The following is a 19,913-nucleotide window of genomic DNA, read 5'->3' on the forward strand; positions in this document are numbered from 1 at the left end:
TACTTGCAAGCATTCATTATGCAATAGTAATTCAAAATCATAATTTGTCATGTTAAATGTCAGTTTATGCTTTTTCTATTTACAGGAGGAACCGCTTTCAGAAGACCTTAAAGAGAGACCAGATATAGTACTATCACTTGAAGACCTAATGGACAAAATCACCAAAGAAAACCATGTACTTAAACAAAAGCACAACGACTTAAAGGTGATTACTAAACTGCCTGCATGTTGGGTAACTGTACAGCACAGTAAATGCTCACTTTTATTCCTGTTAATGTGGTTTATGGAGCCAACTTAGGCTACTTTCACACTGGCGTTTTGAATTCCGTTTGTGAGATCCGTTTCAAGGCTCTCACAAACGGCCCAAAACGGGTCAGTTCAGCCCCAATGCATTCTGAATGGATAAGGATCCGTTCAGAATGCATCAGTTTGCCTCCGTTCCGCTCTGGATGCGGACACCAAAACGCTGCTTGCAGCAATGCGGAGCCAAACAGATCCGTCCTGACTTACAATGTAAGTCAATGGGAGCGGATCCGTTTTCACTGACATAATATGGTGCAATTGAAAACGGATCCGTCCCCCATTGACTTTCAATGTAAGTCAGGGTGGATCCGTTTTGACTTTGTTCTTCATAATGCAAACGGATCCGTTCTGAACGAATACAAGCGTTTGCATTATAGGTGCGGATCCGTCTGTGCAGATACCAGACGGATCCGCTCCTAACGCAGGTGTGAAAGTAGCCTCATCTGGGAGAGGTCAGCAGAGACTATATTTGTTTCATGGGTTTTCCAACAATAGGACACCCCACCCCTAAAGCCCTAAACCTTGAACTTTACTAATCCATTTTAAATAATACTCCCCCCTAACTGCTTATTGCTAATCTACTCCTGAGCAACATGAAGGCACAGTGTTTTAGATATAGGAAAATAAAAAGTTATGTATCTCTAAGGAGACCTCTTACGGCCCCTTTAGATGGGACAATTTAGTCGGCGATTACTGAGGGAAGGAGGCTGCTACATTTACATGCAGCAATCTCCTCCACAGTGTGGGGGAGGAGTGATCATTAATGCCATGACTTGTCAACCTCCTGTTGTTCACCGGGTAATCGGTGGCACCTTTACACAGCCAGATAATCGCTAACGAGCGTTTATCGCCAGATAATCGCTTGTTAGCGACTACCTGGCGGATTCTCGGCCTGTGTAAAGGGCCCTTTAGGCTGCTTTCACACAGTCAGTGTTTGATAAGTGATTTCCATCAGTGATTGTGCAAATTTTTTTATTTATAGGTCTAGGGACCCTATATATGATATCATTGTAGCTACCAGTGCCGTTCCAGTATATACTTTACCACCCATATTACTTGTTTTCACAAGTAGTAGTTCATTATTGCCATAATTCATATTCTGTAGAGAGTGGACAGACGAACTTTGAAGTTTTTCATCTTTAGGTTGTACAGCAGTATGTTGTAGTCTTCTGTGAAAGAGTTAGGTCACAAAAGATTCTCCCCCTCTGAGATGGTTCCTCAGTTAATAATTCATTCCTAAGTGCCATGGCTATGAAGGCATTCTTGAATTATTGACGCAGTGGCACATAAAAAATGTATTATAGGTTCTGAAAGCCAGTAGCAGTATGTTCATGGTCTTGGAGTGTGCACATCAAAGTTCAGTCTGATTGTTAAAGGGGTTTTCCGGGTTCAGAGCTAAACCTGGACATAACCCCTTCTTCCCCTATTCAGCCCCTCTGAGTTGAGCATCGGAACACTTTATGCAAAGCAAATACATTTTTTTTTAAGATCCGGTGATGTACCGAGCTATGCTAGGCGGAGGCCTGCGACTAGCAGTGAGCCTGGTGACGTCACCGGCACTAATGGGCGGTCTTTAGCTCTGCCCTAGCCCGTCATGGCTATAAAGGACATAATATAACCGGATCCATTCATGACGGATGCATGCGGTTGTATTATTGTACCGGAAGCGTTTTTGCAGATTCATAAAAACCGCTAAAGTGAAAGTAGCCTTATTTGTGCATCCATTAAAGGGCATCTGTAAGCAGATTTGTACCTATGAAGCTGGCTGGCAGCTGAATGCATCTGTGTTGGTCCCATGTTCATATGTGTCGCATTGCTGAGAAAAATGAACTTTTAATATATGTAAATGAGTTTCTAGGTGCAACGGGGGCGTCGCTGTTGCACCTAGAGGCTCTGCTTTCTGCAACTGTTGTGCCCTCTGCACTTTGATTGACAGAGCCAGGTGTGATGATTTTTTTACTACCTGTCCCTGAGTGGTAAGGAAAGTGCAAAGGGTACAGCGGTTGCAGAGAGAGCAGAGCCTCTAGGTGTAATGGCAACTCCCCCGTTGCTCTTGGAAGCTCATTTGCATATATTAAAACACCATTTTTCTCAGGAGTGGGGGCACATATGAACATGGGGCCAACACAGATGCCTTCAGCTGCCAAGCGCACATGTAACAGGTCAACCAGTGTCATAGGTACAAATCTGCTGATGGATGCCCTTTTAAGTTCTTTATGGTTCAATAAGATTTTATTATTATCTTTTACAATCATAAAAGAACATCACAAATTGCAGTATACATACCGCATACAAGGATACATTGCGACATGCAATCGTAAACAGCAGTACAGTATCAAGGACAATGTATAAGCATGTATCTGTATCTGTATAACAAACAATCAGCTGACATAAAGTCAGCGGAAACAAAGGCCCTGAAGGGCTTAATAAGGCCTCAAACAAATGATGTATAGGCCAATAATTCTAGACAAACTTGACATAAAAGGGGGGAGACAGGATGACACACAAGAGGAGGGGAGGGGAGACATCATAGGGCATAACTAGAGAATAGCTAGGTACTATTAAGGAGGAGAATCAGGGAGTACCCCAGATGCCACCCAAACCGAGAACGAAGTAGATGCTCTAAACCTGGACCATGGCTCCCAACTCCTAAGAAACGCCGGAATCTTGTTGTGATCAGAGGCACACATCTCTTCCCTGTGTATCAGCGCATCCAGTGCAGAGGCCCAAGTGATCCTTTTCAAACTCTCGGTTGACTTCCAATTGCGTGGGATAATTTGCCTCATGGCCAGCATAAAGAGCCGCAATGAACCTTTTTTAACATGTGAGATCCGCCCCGGGAAAATAGATAGCAGAGCGATGGAAGGGGAAAATGCTATGGAGGCCCGGAATAGAAAATTATAAAGCTTGAAGACATCTATCCATAATGGGTTAAGTCTCGGACATTCCCACCATATATGGGTCATGGTCCCCCTAGCACCATGGCTCCTTTTAAGTTCTTTATATAGGTTGGGTATATCTATATATGGATCTTAGTGATCAAGTTATTTTAGCGTATTTTTACAATAAAAACAATGACTAGCTAAGAAAAGTTGACAAGGCTGATCTTATTTTTCCTCTGCGAGATAACAGCCAAGGTTGTGCTGCCCCCCCAGACATTATATCAGACTATATGAATCCAATGTGAGTAGAGAACAATAATTTACAGGTTACCTGTTGTAAATTTTGAATTGGTTTTGCTGATGCTGTTATGAAATTCCAATGTAAAGCTGGGGTTAGAAGATCATGATGTTGGGAAACAAGGCAATCTAAAGGTGGATTTAGATGGGCCGATGAGCAGCAGATTGTCGGGAAGGTGCTCCTTCCCAACAGTCGGCTGCTCGTAGGGGGCGAAGCGCTGAATTTACATGCAGCGATTTCCTTCACTGTATGAGGACGAGGGATCGCAATTGCCATTGCTTGTCCTCATACAACGGCATTGTTTCTGGGCAGTAGTTCACCATTTAGACTGCACGATCTGCTGCCCAGAAAAGATCATTTAGGTGCCTGCAGAAATGACAATTTCACCCAATGAACAATCGGTTTGGCTCGTTCATCAGGTGATGTGCTGCCCCTTTAGACGTGCAGATTGTCGGGACTAGTGTTTGCAGGAACGTTCGTTCCTGATAGTCTGCCTGTCTAAATCCACCTTTAGGATCTGTGGTATCATTTGGCATATACACCACAAAAATATCTCTGCATATACTTCAGACATATCCAAAGGGCTCCATTCACCTGACAGAGGCCAAAAGAGTGTCCTTTGTACACTTTTTTTTTTAAACTCTAGAGGAAAGAGCAGTACTGTGCCTTCCTGTACAGTGCTAGCCAAAATATGTACTCCCCACAATATACTTGTAGATGCATGCCATTTTATGCCTGTGGCATGTGTTAGGTAAATCTTTCCAACGTATGCCGCCAATTAAAGGCCCAGATGCAGTCTGCAAAGAAAAAAGTTACTGCACTATCAGTGAGACTTCATGGACTGGTTGGAAAACAGCCTTCCAGCTGAGGTGCATGGATTTTACTTTAAATATGCTTCATCTTCTTCAACTAAGTTCATACTAGTACTATGACACCACATTGGGGTTTCCTTCACTTATGTCTGAAAGAATAGTATAGCATGCTGCACTATTCTTGCCATAAGGACAATGGAAATCTCAGCAGAACCCATTATAAGTCAGTTGGAAGCTCGGATCTGTCATACGGCTTTCATTATAAAGGAAGCCATGACGCCTGTGTGAACGGAGCATTACTGTATGTTTCCCTGTGTATGAACATCATTTAGAATTATGAATGAGAAGTAGAATACAATAAATAATACAATAATCCCTTTTACTTATATATTTTAGTTAGAGGCGAATGACCTTGTAACCGGCCTAAAAACTACTGAGGTTCAAAATAAAAACCTTGAACTGGAAAACCAACATCTAAGAGAGTCTTTGGAGAAAGAGGAACATGCTTTATCTTTACTAAAAGAGGAGCTCAGGAAACTAAGAGAGCAGATCAGAAACCTTGATGAGAACAGAAGGCGTGAGATTGTGCTGTTAGAGAATCAAAAGCTAAAAGAACACCTGAAAGAGGAAAGGCAAAAGGTCCGTAGTTTCCGAACACAGAAGGAGACCCTCTTAAATGAAGCCCAGCTGCTAAGAAAAGAGTTGGATAATGAGCGAAGAATTACTGACTCTCTGAAGGTGGAACTTGAGGAAATAAGTAGGAGGAGATCGTCCACAGCGTCCTTCGAAAGCAACCATGAGATAGAACATTTGAAGGACCGGCTCCTTGAGTTAGAAAAAAACCTCAATTTTGAACAACAGAGGTCAGATTTGTGGGAAAAACTGTACGTTGAAACCAAGGAACAAAATGAGAAACTGGAATCTAAGGAGGGAAAATCAAAAGGCAAACCAAAAAAGAAGGCAAAGGATACATTCTTTAGTTCAGTAAAAGATACTTTTGATGCTATGAAGAATTCTACCAAGGAGTTTGTGAGACATCACAAGGAAAAGATCAAACAAGCAAAAGAAGCTGTGAAGGAGAATTTGAAGAAGTTCTCGGATTCAGTGAAAAATACTTTCAGGCACTTTAAAGACACCACCAGAGGTATGTTTGATAAAAATCGCAGGAAACATGCAGAAAGAGGAAGAGAAGAAACCAAAGGAGCTCGCACAGTGCGACGCAAGTACAAACATGATGCTGAGAAGATGTATCCTAACAAGGCAACAGCCAGTCGCCATGAATATGAAGATGACCAAAGCAGTGAGCAGTTTGAAGGTACAGCTGCCTGGAAATCAAATGGTGAGGAGAAGCTCAATAACAACCCCAATAAAAAGGGCTGCTCGGGAGTGTATGACTGTGCCCACCAGGAGTCCATCAGCCTCTTCAACAAAGTTCTGGACCCTGTGAGAGTTGAAGAGTTCAATGACTTGATGCAAGTATATTTACAGGAACAAGTAGATAATTTCCAACACTGGGAAGAGCTAGAACACTTCATTAATAGATTTTTTCTGAATGGTGTTTTCATTCATGATCAGATGCTTTTTACCGATTTTGTGAAAAATGTTGAGGATTACCTTGAAGACATGAAGGAGTATCAGACCAACACTGGAGGAGTGTTTGAAGATCTGGATGAGTTTGTGTACCGACATTACTTCGGTAATACATATTCTACACCGTATGGACCAAGGTTGGTAAATGTTTCTTAATACGCAACCGTGTACATGGTTTGCATGTTTGCTCAGTAGGTATCATTGTATACTTGTATTTTTTGCAAATGATACTTCAACTTTGCATACTAAATACAGCTGCATTCGCAATGAGTTTGTCATGTACAATATCAACAAGCTAGCATGATTAGCAAGGATTTTCTGGGACTAAAAAAAATGATGACGTATCCTCAGGATAGTTCTTCAGTTTCTGATTGGTGAGGACGGTGAACACCCCCGCTGACCAGCTGTTGGAAGGTGCTGCGACATTCCTGGGAGTGCTGTGTACTGTTTCTCTGCCTTCATTGATCACATGTCCTCGGCTCAGTCCCATTCAAGTAAATGCCATTGAGTTGCGATACCAAACAGAATCGCTATTTAATGTACAGCTCTGTGCATGGTTTACTAAGAAGAGGCTGCAGCGCTTGTCCTAGTGCTACAGCCCCTTCAGACAGCCAGGAGATGGACCCCATATAAGACCGAAAAGAGAGGTAAATCAGTACATTTGGTTAAAGGGACTATCTAATCAGGGGCAACTCCTTTGAAAATGGAGGTGCTGCAGTGATCGGCTCACTGCCGTAGGTCCTGTTTTTGGCAAATAGCTAATTTTGTCAGCCTAAGCAGTGATTATAAGTGGCCATCCATGTAATATAAGGATCCACCAGAACAAAAGCCACTCTCATAGGGCAGGTCTCTGTCCTGGCTTATAGAGAGGGGGTCTTGAGCCTGGAATCCCCTCATGTACAGGTCCTAATAAGCTGCAGGATGGATTTTAGAAAAATATTCCCAAAATAAATTCCTCACTCAGGAACTCGCCAGCCTTTAAAAAAATTAAATAAATAAAAAATCTTTGTCTTTGAAGAGTTTAGGACAATTTATATATATATATATATATATATATATATATATATATATATATTTTTTTTTTTTTTTTTAATATGTGAGCATGCAATAGTAATAGAGGGGTGGCCCCAGATTAGTACTCCCCTTATTAGGCTTCATGTACTTTTTGGTGTATTTCCCAGCCAGAATGCTGCTCCTCTGAAACTAACTCACAACCTTATGATGAAGTGAATATCGGTCTCCCCGTCGATCACCTGAACTGTTATCACATAATGCCATGACTACAGTACAGTAGATCGGCAGTGAGACTTGAATTCACAACATTATAAATGTTAAGAGTTCTCTTTACAAGAGCAGCGTTCAGGCCTGGAAATAGTGCTCACACACAGAAAGCATTTCCTGGAATGACTACGCTCGTCTGGAACTAGCCTTATACTTTTTCCTGATTTTGGTTCTAAAAACCACGTGCAATATCCTGATCAAATATGAGTACAGCTACAGCAAGGAACACCTCTCATTATCAGTCTGCACTACATGGAGGTCCACTGATAGGTATGATATTAGCTTGTAGATGGATGTTTGTTACAGAATCGCTATAATAGTCAACATAAGTCATCTGAGCTTTAAACCTATTTTGTCTGCTTTCTTAACCACCTGCCATCTGGGCCATTTGCCCCCTTCCTGACCAGGCCAAATTTTGCAAAACTGACATATCTCACTTTATGTGGTAATAACTTTGGAACGCCTTTATTTATCCAAGTCATTCAGAGATTGTTTTCTCGTGACACATTGTACTTCATGATAGTCATAAATTTGAGTCAAAATATTTCACCTTTATTTATGAAAAAATCCCAAATTTACCCAAAAATTTGAAAAATTCGCAATTTTCTAAATTTCAATTTCTCTGCTTTTAAAACAGAAAGTGATACCTCATAAAATATTATTATTTAACATTCCCCATATGTCTACTTTATGTTGGCATCATTTTGGAAATGTCATTTTATTTTTTTAGGACGTTAGAAGGCTTAGAAGTTTAGAAGCAATTCTTCAAATTTTTAAGAAAATTGCCAAACCCACTTTTTAAGGACCAGTTCAGGTCTGAAGTCACTTTGTGGGGCCTACATAGTGGATACCCCCATAAATGACCCCATTGTAGAAACTACACCCCTCAAGGTATTCAAAACCGATTTTACAAACTTTTTGTTAACCCTTTAGGCGTTCCACAAGAATTAAAGGAAAATGGAGATCAAATTTTTAAATTTCACTTTTTTAGCAGATTTTCCATTTTAATAAATTTTTTTCTTTAACACATCAATGGTTAACAGCCAAACAAAACTCAATATTTATTACCCAGATTCTGCGGTTTACAGGAACACCCCACATGTGGTCATAAACTGCTGTATGGGCACACGGCAGGGCGCAGAAGAAAAGGAACTCCACATGGTTTTTAGATGCCATGTCCCATTTGAAGCCCCCTGATGCACCCTTACAGTAGAAACTCCCAAGAAGTGACCCCATTTTGGAAACTAGGGGATAAGGTGCCAGTTTTATTAGTACTATTTTTGGGTACATATGATTTTTTGATCATTCATTATAACACTTTATGGGGCAAGGTGACCAAAAAATTGGTTGTTTTAGCACAGTTTCTATTTATTTTTACAGCGTTCACCTGAGGGGTTCAGTCAAGTGACATTTTTATAGAGCAGGTTGTTACGGACGTGGCGATACCTAATATGTATACTTTTTCTCATTTATTAAAGTTTTACACAATAATAGCATTTTTGAAACAAAAAAATTATGTTTTAATGTGTCCATGTTCTGAGAGCTATAGTTTTTTTATTTTTTGAGAGATTTTCTTATGTAGGGGCTCATTTTTTGCGGGATGAGGTGACTGTTTTATTGGTACCATTTTGTGGGACATACGCGTTTTTGATCACTTGGTGTTGCACCTTTTGTGATGCAAGGTGACAAAAATTGCTTGTTTTGACAGTTTTTTTTTTTTTTTTTACGGTGTTCACCCGAGGGGTTAGGTCCTGTGATATTTTTATAGAGCTGGTTTTTACGGACGCGGCAATACCAAATATGTCTTTTATTTTATTTTTTTCTATTTTTAACTTTTTTTTCATTCCTTACTTGGGGACTTTTTTTTTTTTTTTACATGTGAAACTTTTTTTTTTTTTTTTTCAACTTTTTAATTTTTTTTATTTTACACTTTTCGTCCCCCATAAGGTCATACAAGACCTCTGGGGGACATTTACTTCACTTTTTCTTTTTTCACTGTTGATTTCTCCTGTAACTGGGGCTGACATAGTAGCCCCAGTTACAGGAGAAATGCACCCCTAGAGAGGCTGTACAGCAGCAATCCTGCGCTGTACAGCCTCAGAGCAGGGCTGATCGAGGTCTCTGAGAGACCTCACACAGCCCCTGCACTCTCCGGTCACGGCGGTCACATGACCGCCGGGCCGAAACAGGAAGCGCATAGCGCTTCCTGCTCTGCAGACACAGCGCTCGGTGAGCGCTGTGTCTGCAGCGATCCGGAAGGCAGGGACACCTGGGAACTGTCCCTGCCTTGTCTTAGGGTTGCCCTGCTGTCACTGACAGCGGGCAACCCGATCAGCAGCTGCACGATTAGCGTGCAGCTGCTATTTCTGAAAGGACGTTTTAAAACGTGCTTTCAGAAATAGAGGTCCACCCATAGGACGTTTATATCCTATGGGCGGACGTAAAGCGGTTAAAGGGAATCGGTCACCAGCAACTTCCCTATGACGCTGTTTGAAAAGACACATGGCTGTGGTTCACCTGATTAAAACACGTGAGGATGTCACCACTGTTCTTGTTGCACCCAAGCACCACTTTTTTCTGTGGCCAGACCCTCCCTCGCTGCTTTGCCAATGCCTTGCCCTGTCAATCAAAGAATCCAGGCCTAATTTGCATATTGAGAAAAAGTATCGTAAATTGGAAACAGCCTTGGATCAACTAAAGAAAAACTGTTTTAATCAGGTGAACTACAGCTATGCATCTGTGCAAACAGTTGGATAGGGAGGTCACTGGTGACAAAATCCCTTTAAGAAATTAGGAGTGTGATTGCTGAAAGACCCAAGGCTCGTGCTCTGATGCCTAGACTTGAAGAAAGATTTAAAAAAAATATATATAAGAATAATAATATACATACACACCCTAAAATATTGAAATAAGCTATACCCACCTTTCAAATGTTCAGCTGTTTTAGCATCACCAGCTCGGTCCCCACCCTCTGGAAATAATGACATCCCATTCGTCTTCATGTTATCACTGCAGCCAATCACTGGCCTCAGCAATCACAGACAAGCTAGTCAGTCATTTGTAAGAGAATGGCACATGACTGCTGAGGCCAGTGACTGGATGCAGCAATCACGTGAAGATGATCAGGATGTCACCAGTTCCGGTCAGCGGGGTCTGGACTACCTGCGTAGTGGAGTATAGTTTTACTGCAAACACCTGTAAGGGGGCTGTCTGGTTTATATATACTAATGACCTATCCTTAGAATAGGGCATTCCTCTCTTTAATTCTTGCATTATTCTCTTGTAGAAAACAGGAAAGAACTCCTTACAAGAACACAGAAAATAAAAATGACAGAAAGGAAGAAGAGAAGCATCAGGCACGTTATAAAACAGAAGGTAAATGGAACAAGCATGGGCGTGCCAACGGAAGACAGATGGCAAATGTTGAAATAGAATTAGGGCAGCTGCCCTTTGATCCTAAATATTGACCAGCATGGATCACTTTAAATGTTAAAGGCATAGCTATATGATTGGAGTCAGGATAAGTACCATGTGCTCCGCAACTACTGGTGTAAGTGCAGTAGTCACAGACGTCTTATCTTGGCGCTAAGTGTCGGTCTTCTCTGTTGTGCAATCTTTTTGAGCTTTGCTAATGTTTAATTTTGTATCGTACAGATTACTTTTCATTTGCTTGCATGTTTTAATGTCATCTCTGATCACAAGTAACCACGTCTGATGTTTCTTGTGCTATTACATGTGGTCACCTTCTAATGGGATTCTGGTTACTCTTTTACACATTCTTACTTCTCTTTGGCAAAACCTTGTTCTCTCATTATTTGTAAGATGATAGAGACTAAATTAAAAAAAAGAAATTTTATTTAAAATCATTTTGTCATTTTTGTCTAAGCTCATTTACATATATACATATAAGCTGCTCACATCATTTCTGCATTTGTTTTAGGTGCAGGCAGATTTTAAAGTCACAGTGAATCCGTCAATCAATCTTAAGAAACAGTAATGGTCTTAAAGAAATGGCATTTTTTCACAGCTGTGCAATAATAATCCTTCTTCCTATTCAGCGGTCTCCCCTCCACACGATCATAAGTCCATCATTGGTCCAAAGGACTCTAGGCCTTTATTTCACTTGTCGTTCATACAAATGTATGTGGCTTCCAATTCGACCTTCTGGTAGATGGGTATGAAATACCGATGCTGTCCTCATATAATTGTTTGTGGTCAGAAATGGGCTTATTTCCTAGCAAGAAAATAGTTATGTAAAGATTCAGTACCTACCAGAGTTTCAAACATGCATCCCAGCAATCCAACCCAACCTTACCCTGTGAAATGTAGGGCTATAAAAGGGTAATACACAAATCACTGCAAAAAATGCACCAAAATGATACACAACTGACAATACTAGCTAATTCCTCAGGCTGATGTTAAAAGCTGAGAACTTTGCCAATATCTTCCAGTCAGGAACATATCGGAGCCCCTCATGCACCATGTCACGGTGTCTCAGCACGCATGGGGTCCTACCACTCAACTGCCCGTGGTGTGTGAACAGGGTCTGAAACAACTCGCAGCCAGACTCTCACATGCTGGCTGTGAGTTGGTTTCTAGCACTGTTCAGACCCTGTTCACACACCACGGGCAGTTGAGTGGTAGGACCCCATGCGTGCTGAGACACCGTGACGTGGTGCATGAGGGGCTCAGATATGTTCCTGACTGGAAGATATTGGCAAAAGTAAATATGCGAGTGTGCATGGCTACATTTATAAGTCACAGAAAACAACACACTATAACAATAGATGAAAACATAATGTATGGACTAAGCCCTCACTATAATGATAAAATCTAAGACTCTCAGCCAATATATTTTGATCAAAACACATCTATGCCCACCTACCCAGCGCAACGGTGGTCTCCGGTCAGGCAGGTCCTACACTATACCTACCTATGCAGTTGTGCATCTATATTCAGGAGCGCAGACCCTGCATATATAGTGTGCTGCTCCTAGTCACCTCTATGTGCACCAAGCAACCAATGAGAGGAGGAGCACACACACCCTATATGTACCACCTAATCAAGATTGCCTATTAGATAGGTGGGGCAAAAGTGCACAAGAATGTTACTCCCAAGATAGAGGAGCATTCACACCTGAAGGTGCCACTCCTTTAAGACTAATCCCAAAAAAAATAAAAAATCACAGAAAAAAAGATACAAAACATCCTGCACGATATGATGGCAAATATGCATGGCTACATTTCTAAGTAACTTATGAGTACCCTAAAATGGTGTAAAAAAAAACTAACAATGTAAGTTATAGCTCTTCGAAGGTAACAATGAAAAAAATTGCTTGGTGACTAAGGCCCAAACAGGCTGGTCACTGAGGGGTTAGGGGCTAATACTGTTTTTGTAGTGTATGCCCACAATATGGAACCATCCGTGTGCTGCATATCCACACACATCCATAGTCTTGAGATCTTGGCTCAAGAAGTCCTGGGGGCTTCTTGTTGTTGTTTTGGCTTAATACACTCACCTTTTCTAGAACACTAAACATTAGTAAGTGTGTTGGTAATCGCTTGGGATCATAAAATTCTGCATTGAGCCAAGCCAGGGGGCTTACATAGAACAGGTCAGCTTCATCAACATATGTATCATGATCTTCTAAATCGGGAGGGCACTCAAGGAAATTCATCTTAATGGGGCAATGAACATGGCTGAAAAACAAAAGCTCGATACAATTAAAGCTGCAATATCTTTAAAGGGGGTCCGCCATTTTTATTTTCCTATCCCCCATCTCTGCTATGTTGCAGCAGAGCTCCGCTGGATTACATTGAATGAAGGACTTAGGCCTAGTTCACACAAACTTTTTTTGCGGGGGTACGGGCCGTTTTTTTGTGGTCCGTATACGGAACCATTCATTTCAATGGTTCCGCAAAAAAAACGCAATGTGTTCCGTATGCATTCTGTTTCCGTTCCATTGAAAGATAGAACGTCTTATATTTGGCCGCAAATCACGTTCCGTGGCTCCATTAAAGTCAATGGGTCTGCAAAAAAAACGGAACACATACGGAAATGCATCTGTATGTCTTCCGTTTTTGCAGAACTATCTATTGAAAATGTTATGCCCAGCCCAATTTTTTCTATGTAATTACTGTATACGCCATACGGAAGAACGGAACAGAAACGGAACAACGGATCCGTGAAAAATGGACCGCAAAACACTGAAAAAGCCATACGTTCGTGTGAACTAGGCCTTATACATTCACGATTAGGAAGTCCTCTCCATTATGTACATGTGAGCTCATAAGTCCAGCAGTGTAATCTAGCAGAGTTTTTCTACAGGGGAAAGGGGAGATGATGAGAATAAAACAGCAATTGTAGGTCAGTATACACAGTAGAGCAGTTCATACTGAAAAAACACGGATTCCCTTTGAGAATTAGACCTATGTTACAATCAAGCTGATAAGGCACGCACGAAAAACACGACACCGGCCCAGATTTACTAATGTATCTGGTCTAAAAGGGGGTACAATTTGGAGTATCTAGGGTTTGTACACTTTTTTTTCCTGAGAAGTTCAACAAGGGGGGAGGCTAACATGCACCATTTTGCTCTAAAAATCTGTCTCAAAGTAAGCCAACCAATAGTTGGTTTAGAGTCAGAGAAAAGTGTCAACCCTGCATCACATTTATCAGGTCCAGTAGGCCTTATGCCATCTTTAGGATTAGAAAATCTGGGCCATTGTGCTAAAAAAAATTGCAAATAGAGGTGTGTAAAACATATATAGCTTCATGAGGCAAACTGACAAAATATTCAAAAGACTTTCTGTAAATTAAGGGCCCTTCTCATGACGGCAGAATGTCCATATGCAATCAGGTGTGTAGTCCTCTACTCAGACTCTCTCTCTACAAGCCAGAGCAGAGAGCGGCTACTGCTTTAACAGCCTAGGCCACGTATTACATTGTTGTCCATAAGTTTAAATGGGGACCTTCTCTACTGTATCTGGGTGGCCAGCCACAGCTTCTCCCATATAACTGCTCAACCATGGAGGTTTCAGGAGTTGACTTCTAGCAATCAGCTGCTTGCCAGGATGGCTACCTTCAGAGACACAAGACTTTGTGTTAAGTGACTTCTCAATACGGCTTACCTGTAGTAGGGAATGGAGTGACAAGGCATCAGAATCAGAAGGGAGGAGTTCTCCTTGTTACATAAGTGTTGAATGTTGCTCATTATGTCCAGGGCTCCTCTCTGGTGAATCAACCCAGTGTAGAGTGCTGGAAGCAGATTCGATAAAACCAAAAGACCAATAGCTGCTTTCTTCCAACGTTTAATACTTGAAAATGAAAAACCTGGAGACAGAATTAATTGTGTAACTAAGTAAATCCACCAGAGATAATTTATCACATATAATGAAGCATCTCAGGACCAAGAAAAACACCCCTCTCTAATTCACTACAGTGACGGATGCACTATATACCAAAGTACTGTATCACAACCAGTCGTCCAGAAAAATAGATGTCAGATTTTTTTTTTAGGTTAGTGCTATTTGACTACATTATTATAGGTGGTAATTATCATCATCTTCCAGCTCACTGTAAATGCTGGTTATTAGTTCTTATCAGTACAGGGAGTGCAGAATTATTAGGCAAGTTGTATTTTTGAGGATTAATTTTATTATTGAACAACAACCATGTTCTCAATGAACCCAAAAAACTCATTAATATCAAAGCTGAATATTTTTGGAAGTAGTTTTTAGTTTGTTTTTAGTTTTAGCTATTTTAGGGGGATATCTGTGTGTGCAGGTGACTATTACGGTGCATAATTATTAGGCAACTTAACAAAAAAACAATTATATACCCATTTCAATTATTTATTTTTACCAGTGAAACCAATATAACATCTCAACATTCACAAATATACATTTCTGACATTCAAAAACAAAACAAAAACAAATCAGTGACCAATATAGCCACCTTTCTTTGCAAGGACACTCAAAAGCCTGCCATCCATGGATTCTGTCAGTGTTTTGATTTGTTCACCATCAACATTGCATGCAGCAGCAACCACAGCCTCCCAGACACTGTTCAGAGAGGTGTACTGTTTTCCCTCCTTGTAAATCTCACATTTGATGAAGGACCACAGGTTCTCAATGGGTTCAGATCAGGTGAACAAGGAGGCCATGTCATTAGATTTTCTTCATTTATACCCTTTCTTGCCAGCCACGCTGTGGAGTACTTGGACGCGTGTGATGGAGCATTGTCCTGCATGAAAATCATGTTTTTCTTGAAGGATGCAGACTTCTTCCTGTACCACTGCTTGAATAAGGTGTCTTCCAGAAACTGGCAGTAGGACTGGGAGTTGAGCTTGACTCCATCCTCAACCCAAAAAGGCCCCACAAGCTCATCTTTGATGATACCAGCCCAAACCAGTACTCCACCTCCACCTTGCTGTCGTCTGAGTCGGACTGGAGCTCTCTGCCCTTTACCAATCCAGCCACGGGCCCATCCATCTGGCCCATCAAGACTCACTCTCATTTCATCAGTCCATAAAACCTTAGAAAAATCAGTCTTGAGATATTTCTTTGCCCAGTCTTGACGTTTCAGCTTGTGTGTCTTGTTCAGTGGTGGTCGTCTTTCAGCCTTTCTTACCTTGGCCATGTCTCTGAGTATTGCACACCTTGTACTTTTGGGCACTCCAGTGATGTTGCAGCTCTGAAATATGGCCAAACTGGTGGCAAGTGGCATCTTGGCAGCTGCACGCTCTTGACTTTTCTCAGTTCATGGGCAGTTATTTTGCGCCTTGGTTTTTCCACACGCTTCTTGCGACCCTGTTGACTATTTTGAATGAAATGCTTGATTGTTCGATGATCACGCTTCAGAAGCTTTGCAATTTTAAGAGTGCTGCATCCCTCTGCAAGATATCTCACTATTTTTGACTTTTCTGAGCCTGTCAAGTCCTTCTTTTGACCCATTTTGCCAAAGGAAAGGAAGTTGCCTAATAATTATGCACACCTAATATAGGGTGTTGATGTCATTAGACCACACCCCTTCTCATTACAGAGATGCACATCACCTAATATGCTTAATTGGTAGTAGGCTTTCGAGCCTATACAGCTTGGAGTAAGACAACATGCATAAAGAGGATGATGTGGTCAAAATACTCATTTGCCTAATAATTCTGCACGCAGTGTATATGGAACTATAGACTTGTATTACTTACAATCTGTATCATTCTTTATGGTTTTCCAATTTGCCTATTATTTTGGGATAAGTTGTCCAGAAAAATTCTGGTTGGCAACGCTGATCACAACTCATTGATCTCTACTTGATTGTGAGTATAGGCTTTAGGCCCAGTTCACACTTCAGTTTTTTCGATCAGTTATTGCGAGCCAAAACCAGTAGTGAAGCCTACTCAGAGATCAGGTATAATGGAAACCTTTCCTTCTGGTCTGTGTTTTTGACCCGCTCCTGGTTTTAGCTCACAATAAGGGCTCATTCAGACGGCCGTATGCTGTCCGCAAAAATACTGAATGCTATCCGTTTTTTTGCGGATCCGCAAAAAAACGGATCTGCAAAAAAACGGATAACATTCAGTATTTTTGCAGACCCATAGACTTCAATGGGGCCATGTCCTGATTTTCACGGACAAGTATAGGACATGTTTCATTTTTTTTGCGGATCCGCAAAAAAACGGATAGCATTCAGTATTTTTGCGGACAGCATACGGCCGTCTGAATGAGCCCTAACTGATGGAAATAACTGACCAAATAACTGAAGTGTGAACTCGGCCTTACTTGTTTAAAGATTGTGGCAGGAGTGTTGGGAGCTGTAAAACTAAAGCACACCTTTTTTCACAGCAAAGAGTTTTTTTCATAGAGGAAATATTTCGAAAATAGGCGAAGACAACAAAAATAATTATTTTCTTATTCATTTTTACATAAATTAGCAAACAAAAAAATTGCAACAGCCAGGATATGATGAAAAAAAGAAAGAAAGCCACTCTTACCACAGAAGATCATGCAGAGCGGAAGCACCGGATAGATAAATCGAAATTCCTTATGGCTCAAAGTGCTAAAAAAATTATATAAAGAAAAGAAAATTCAACATTACGGTATCCACTGCACTGTGAGCACACAATCAGCAGTCTAGTCTGATTGTACTGTACACATAAACTTATTGGCAGCTCTCATCTGTGTACACCTGCAATGAGCCCGGACACAGCACCGGGATTGTGCTGGCAATGACTAATCCAACAAATTTGAAAAAGTCCAGCTCCAATTAGCAAAGTGAAAAGCATTTTAGTGGGGGGTCCTTCTTCATGACGTCATTGGAGCTGGACTTTTTCAAGTTTATTGGATACTGTACACACAAGTATCAGAATCCTTCATTTGGTCATTGGCATCCAACCTTTTCTATCCCTCTTTTTAGGGGTTCTTTAACCACCTCAGCCCCCAGTGCTTAAACACCCTGAAAGACCAGGCCACTTTTTACACTTCTGACCTACACTACTTTCACCGTTTATTGCTCGGTCATGCAACTTACCACCCAAATGAATTTTACCTCCTTTTCTTCTCACTAATAGAGCTTTCATTTGGTGGTATTTCATTGCTGCTGACATTTTTACTTTTTTTGTTATTAATCGAAATTTAACGATTTTTTTGCAAAAAAATGACATTTTTCACTTTCAGTTGTCAAATTTTGCAGAAAAAACGAGATCCATATATAAATTTTGCTCTAAATTTATTGTTCTACGTGTCTTTGATAAAAAAAAAATGTTTCGGTAAAAAAAAAATGGTTTGGGTAAAAGTTATAGCGTTTACAAACTATGGTACAAAAATGTGAATTTCCGCTTTTTGAAGCAGCTCTGACTTTCTGAGCACCTGTCATGTTTCCTGAGGTTCTACAATGCCCAGACAGTACAAACACCCCACAAATGACCCCATTTCGGAAAGTACACACCCTAAGGTATTCGCTGATGGGCATAGTGAGTTCATAGAACTTTTTATTTTTTGTCACAAGTTAGCGGAAAATGATGATTTTTTTTTTATTTTATTTTTTTCTTACAAAGTCTTATATTCCACTAACTTGTGACAAAAAATAAAAACTTCTATGAACTCACTATGCCCATCACGAAATACCTTGGGGTCTCTTCTTTCCAAAATGGGGTCACTTGTGGGGTAGTTATACTGCCCTGGCATTCTAGGGGCCCAAATGTGTGGTAAGGAGTTTGAAATCAAATTCTGTAAAAAATGACCTGTGAAATCCGAAAGGTGCTATTTGGAATATGGGCCCCTTTGCCCACCTAGGCTGCAAAAAAGTGTCACACATCTGGTATCTCTGTATTCAGGAGAAGTTGAGGAATGTGTTTTGGGGTGTCTTTTTACATATACCCATGCTGGGTGAGATAAATATCTTGGTCAAATGCCAACTTTGTATAAAAAAAATGGGAAAAGTTGTCTTTTGCCAAGATATTTCTCTCACCCAGCATGGGTATATGTAAAATGACACCCCAAAACACATTCCCCACCTTCTCCTGAGTACGGAGATACCAGATGTGTGACACTTTTTTGCAGCCTAGGTGGGCAAGGGGGCCCATATTCCAAAGAGCACCTTTCGGATTTCACAGGTCATTTTTTACAGAATTTGATTTCAAACTCCTTACCACACATTTGGGCCCCTAGAATGCCAGGGCAGTATAACTACCCCACAAGTGACCCCATTTTGGAAAGAAGACACCCCAAGGTATTCGCTGATGGGCATAGTGAGTTCATGGAAGTTTTTATTTTTTGTCACAAGTTAGTGGAATATGAGACTTTGTATGAAAAAAAAAAAATTAAAAAAAAAAATCATCATTTTCCACTAACTTGTGACAAAAAATAAAAAAATTCTAGGAACTTGCCATGCCCCTCACGGAATACCTTGGGGTGTCTTCTTTCCAAAATGGGGTCACTTGTGGGGTAGTTATACTGCCCTGGCATTTTCCAGGGGCCCTAATGTGTGGTAAGTAGGTAAATGACCTGTGAAATACGAAAGGTGCTCTTTAGAATGTGGGCCCCTTTGCCCACCTAGGCTGCAAAAAAGTGTCACACATCTGGTATCTCCGTACTCAGGAGAAGGTGGGGAATGTGTTTTGGGGTGTCATTTTACATATACCCATGCTGGGTGAGAGAAATATCTTGGCAAAAGACAACTTTTCCCATTTTTTTATACAAAGTTGGCATTTGACCAAGATATTTATCTCACCCAGCATGGGTATATGTAAAAAGACACCCCAAAACACATTCCTCAACTTCTCCTGAATACAGAGATACCAGATGTGTGACACTTTTTTGCAGCCTAGGTGGGCAAAGGGGCCCAAATTCCTTTTAGGAGGGCATTTTTAGACATTTGGATATCAGACTTCTTCTCACGCTTTGGGGCCCCTAAAATGCCAGGGCAGTATAAATACCCCACATGTGACCCCATTTTGGAAAGAAGACACCCCAAGGTATTCAATGAGGGGCATGGCGAGTTCATAGAAAAAAAAAAATTTTGGCACAAGTTAGCGGAAATTGATTTTTTTGATTTTGTTCTCACAAAGTCTCCCTTTCCGCTAACTTGGGACAAAAATTTCAATCTTTCATGGACTTCTTTCCAAAATGGTGTTATTTGTGGGGTGTTTGTACTGCCCTGGCATTTGAGGGTCTCCGCAATCATTACATGTATGCCCAGCATTAGGAGTTTCTGCTATTCTCCTTATATTGAGCATACGGGTAGTGAGATTTT

At 40.9% G+C, this 19,913-nt stretch overlaps 2 protein-coding genes across 4 annotated transcripts in view; one reads left to right on the forward strand and one right to left on the reverse strand.

The window, feature by feature from the left end:
• The window catches only part of CCPG1 (cell cycle progression 1), a 41,859-nt gene extending 30,620 nt beyond the window's left edge, over positions 1–11,239 (forward strand). The window contains exons 8-11 of one of the 3 annotated variants that reach the window (XM_040413921.1): positions 83–205; positions 4,692–6,022; positions 10,453–10,541; positions 11,107–11,239. In XM_040413921.1, the coding sequence (XP_040269855.1) occupies positions 83–205; positions 4,692–6,022; positions 10,453–10,541; positions 11,107–11,123 (1,560 nt within the window). In that variant the 3' untranslated portion in view covers positions 11,124–11,239. Of the gene's footprint in view, positions 1–82; positions 206–4,691; positions 6,023–10,452; positions 11,030–11,106 lie in introns of those variants that run through there. The other 2 variants (XM_040413919.1, XM_040413920.1) reach the window with 2 other exon arrangements.
• Positions 11,240–11,246: 7 nt separating this feature from the next.
• Positions 11,247–19,913, reverse strand: part of PIGB (phosphatidylinositol glycan anchor biosynthesis class B) — a 39,567-nt gene continuing 30,900 nt past the window's right edge. The window contains exons 9-12 of the mRNA XM_040413922.1: positions 17,155–17,219; positions 14,297–14,498; positions 12,685–12,865; positions 11,247–11,400 (exon numbers count right to left, since the gene is read on the reverse strand). Of these exons, the coding sequence (XP_040269856.1) occupies positions 11,281–11,400; positions 12,685–12,865; positions 14,297–14,498; positions 17,155–17,219 (568 nt within the window). The 3' untranslated portion in view covers positions 11,247–11,280. The remainder of the gene's footprint in view (positions 11,401–12,684; positions 12,866–14,296; positions 14,499–17,154; positions 17,220–19,913) is intronic.

This window comes from Bufo bufo, chromosome 1 (genome assembly GCF_905171765.1).
Source record: "Bufo bufo chromosome 1, aBufBuf1.1, whole genome shotgun sequence".
Lineage (NCBI taxonomy): Eukaryota > Metazoa > Chordata > Amphibia > Anura > Bufonidae > Bufo > Bufo bufo.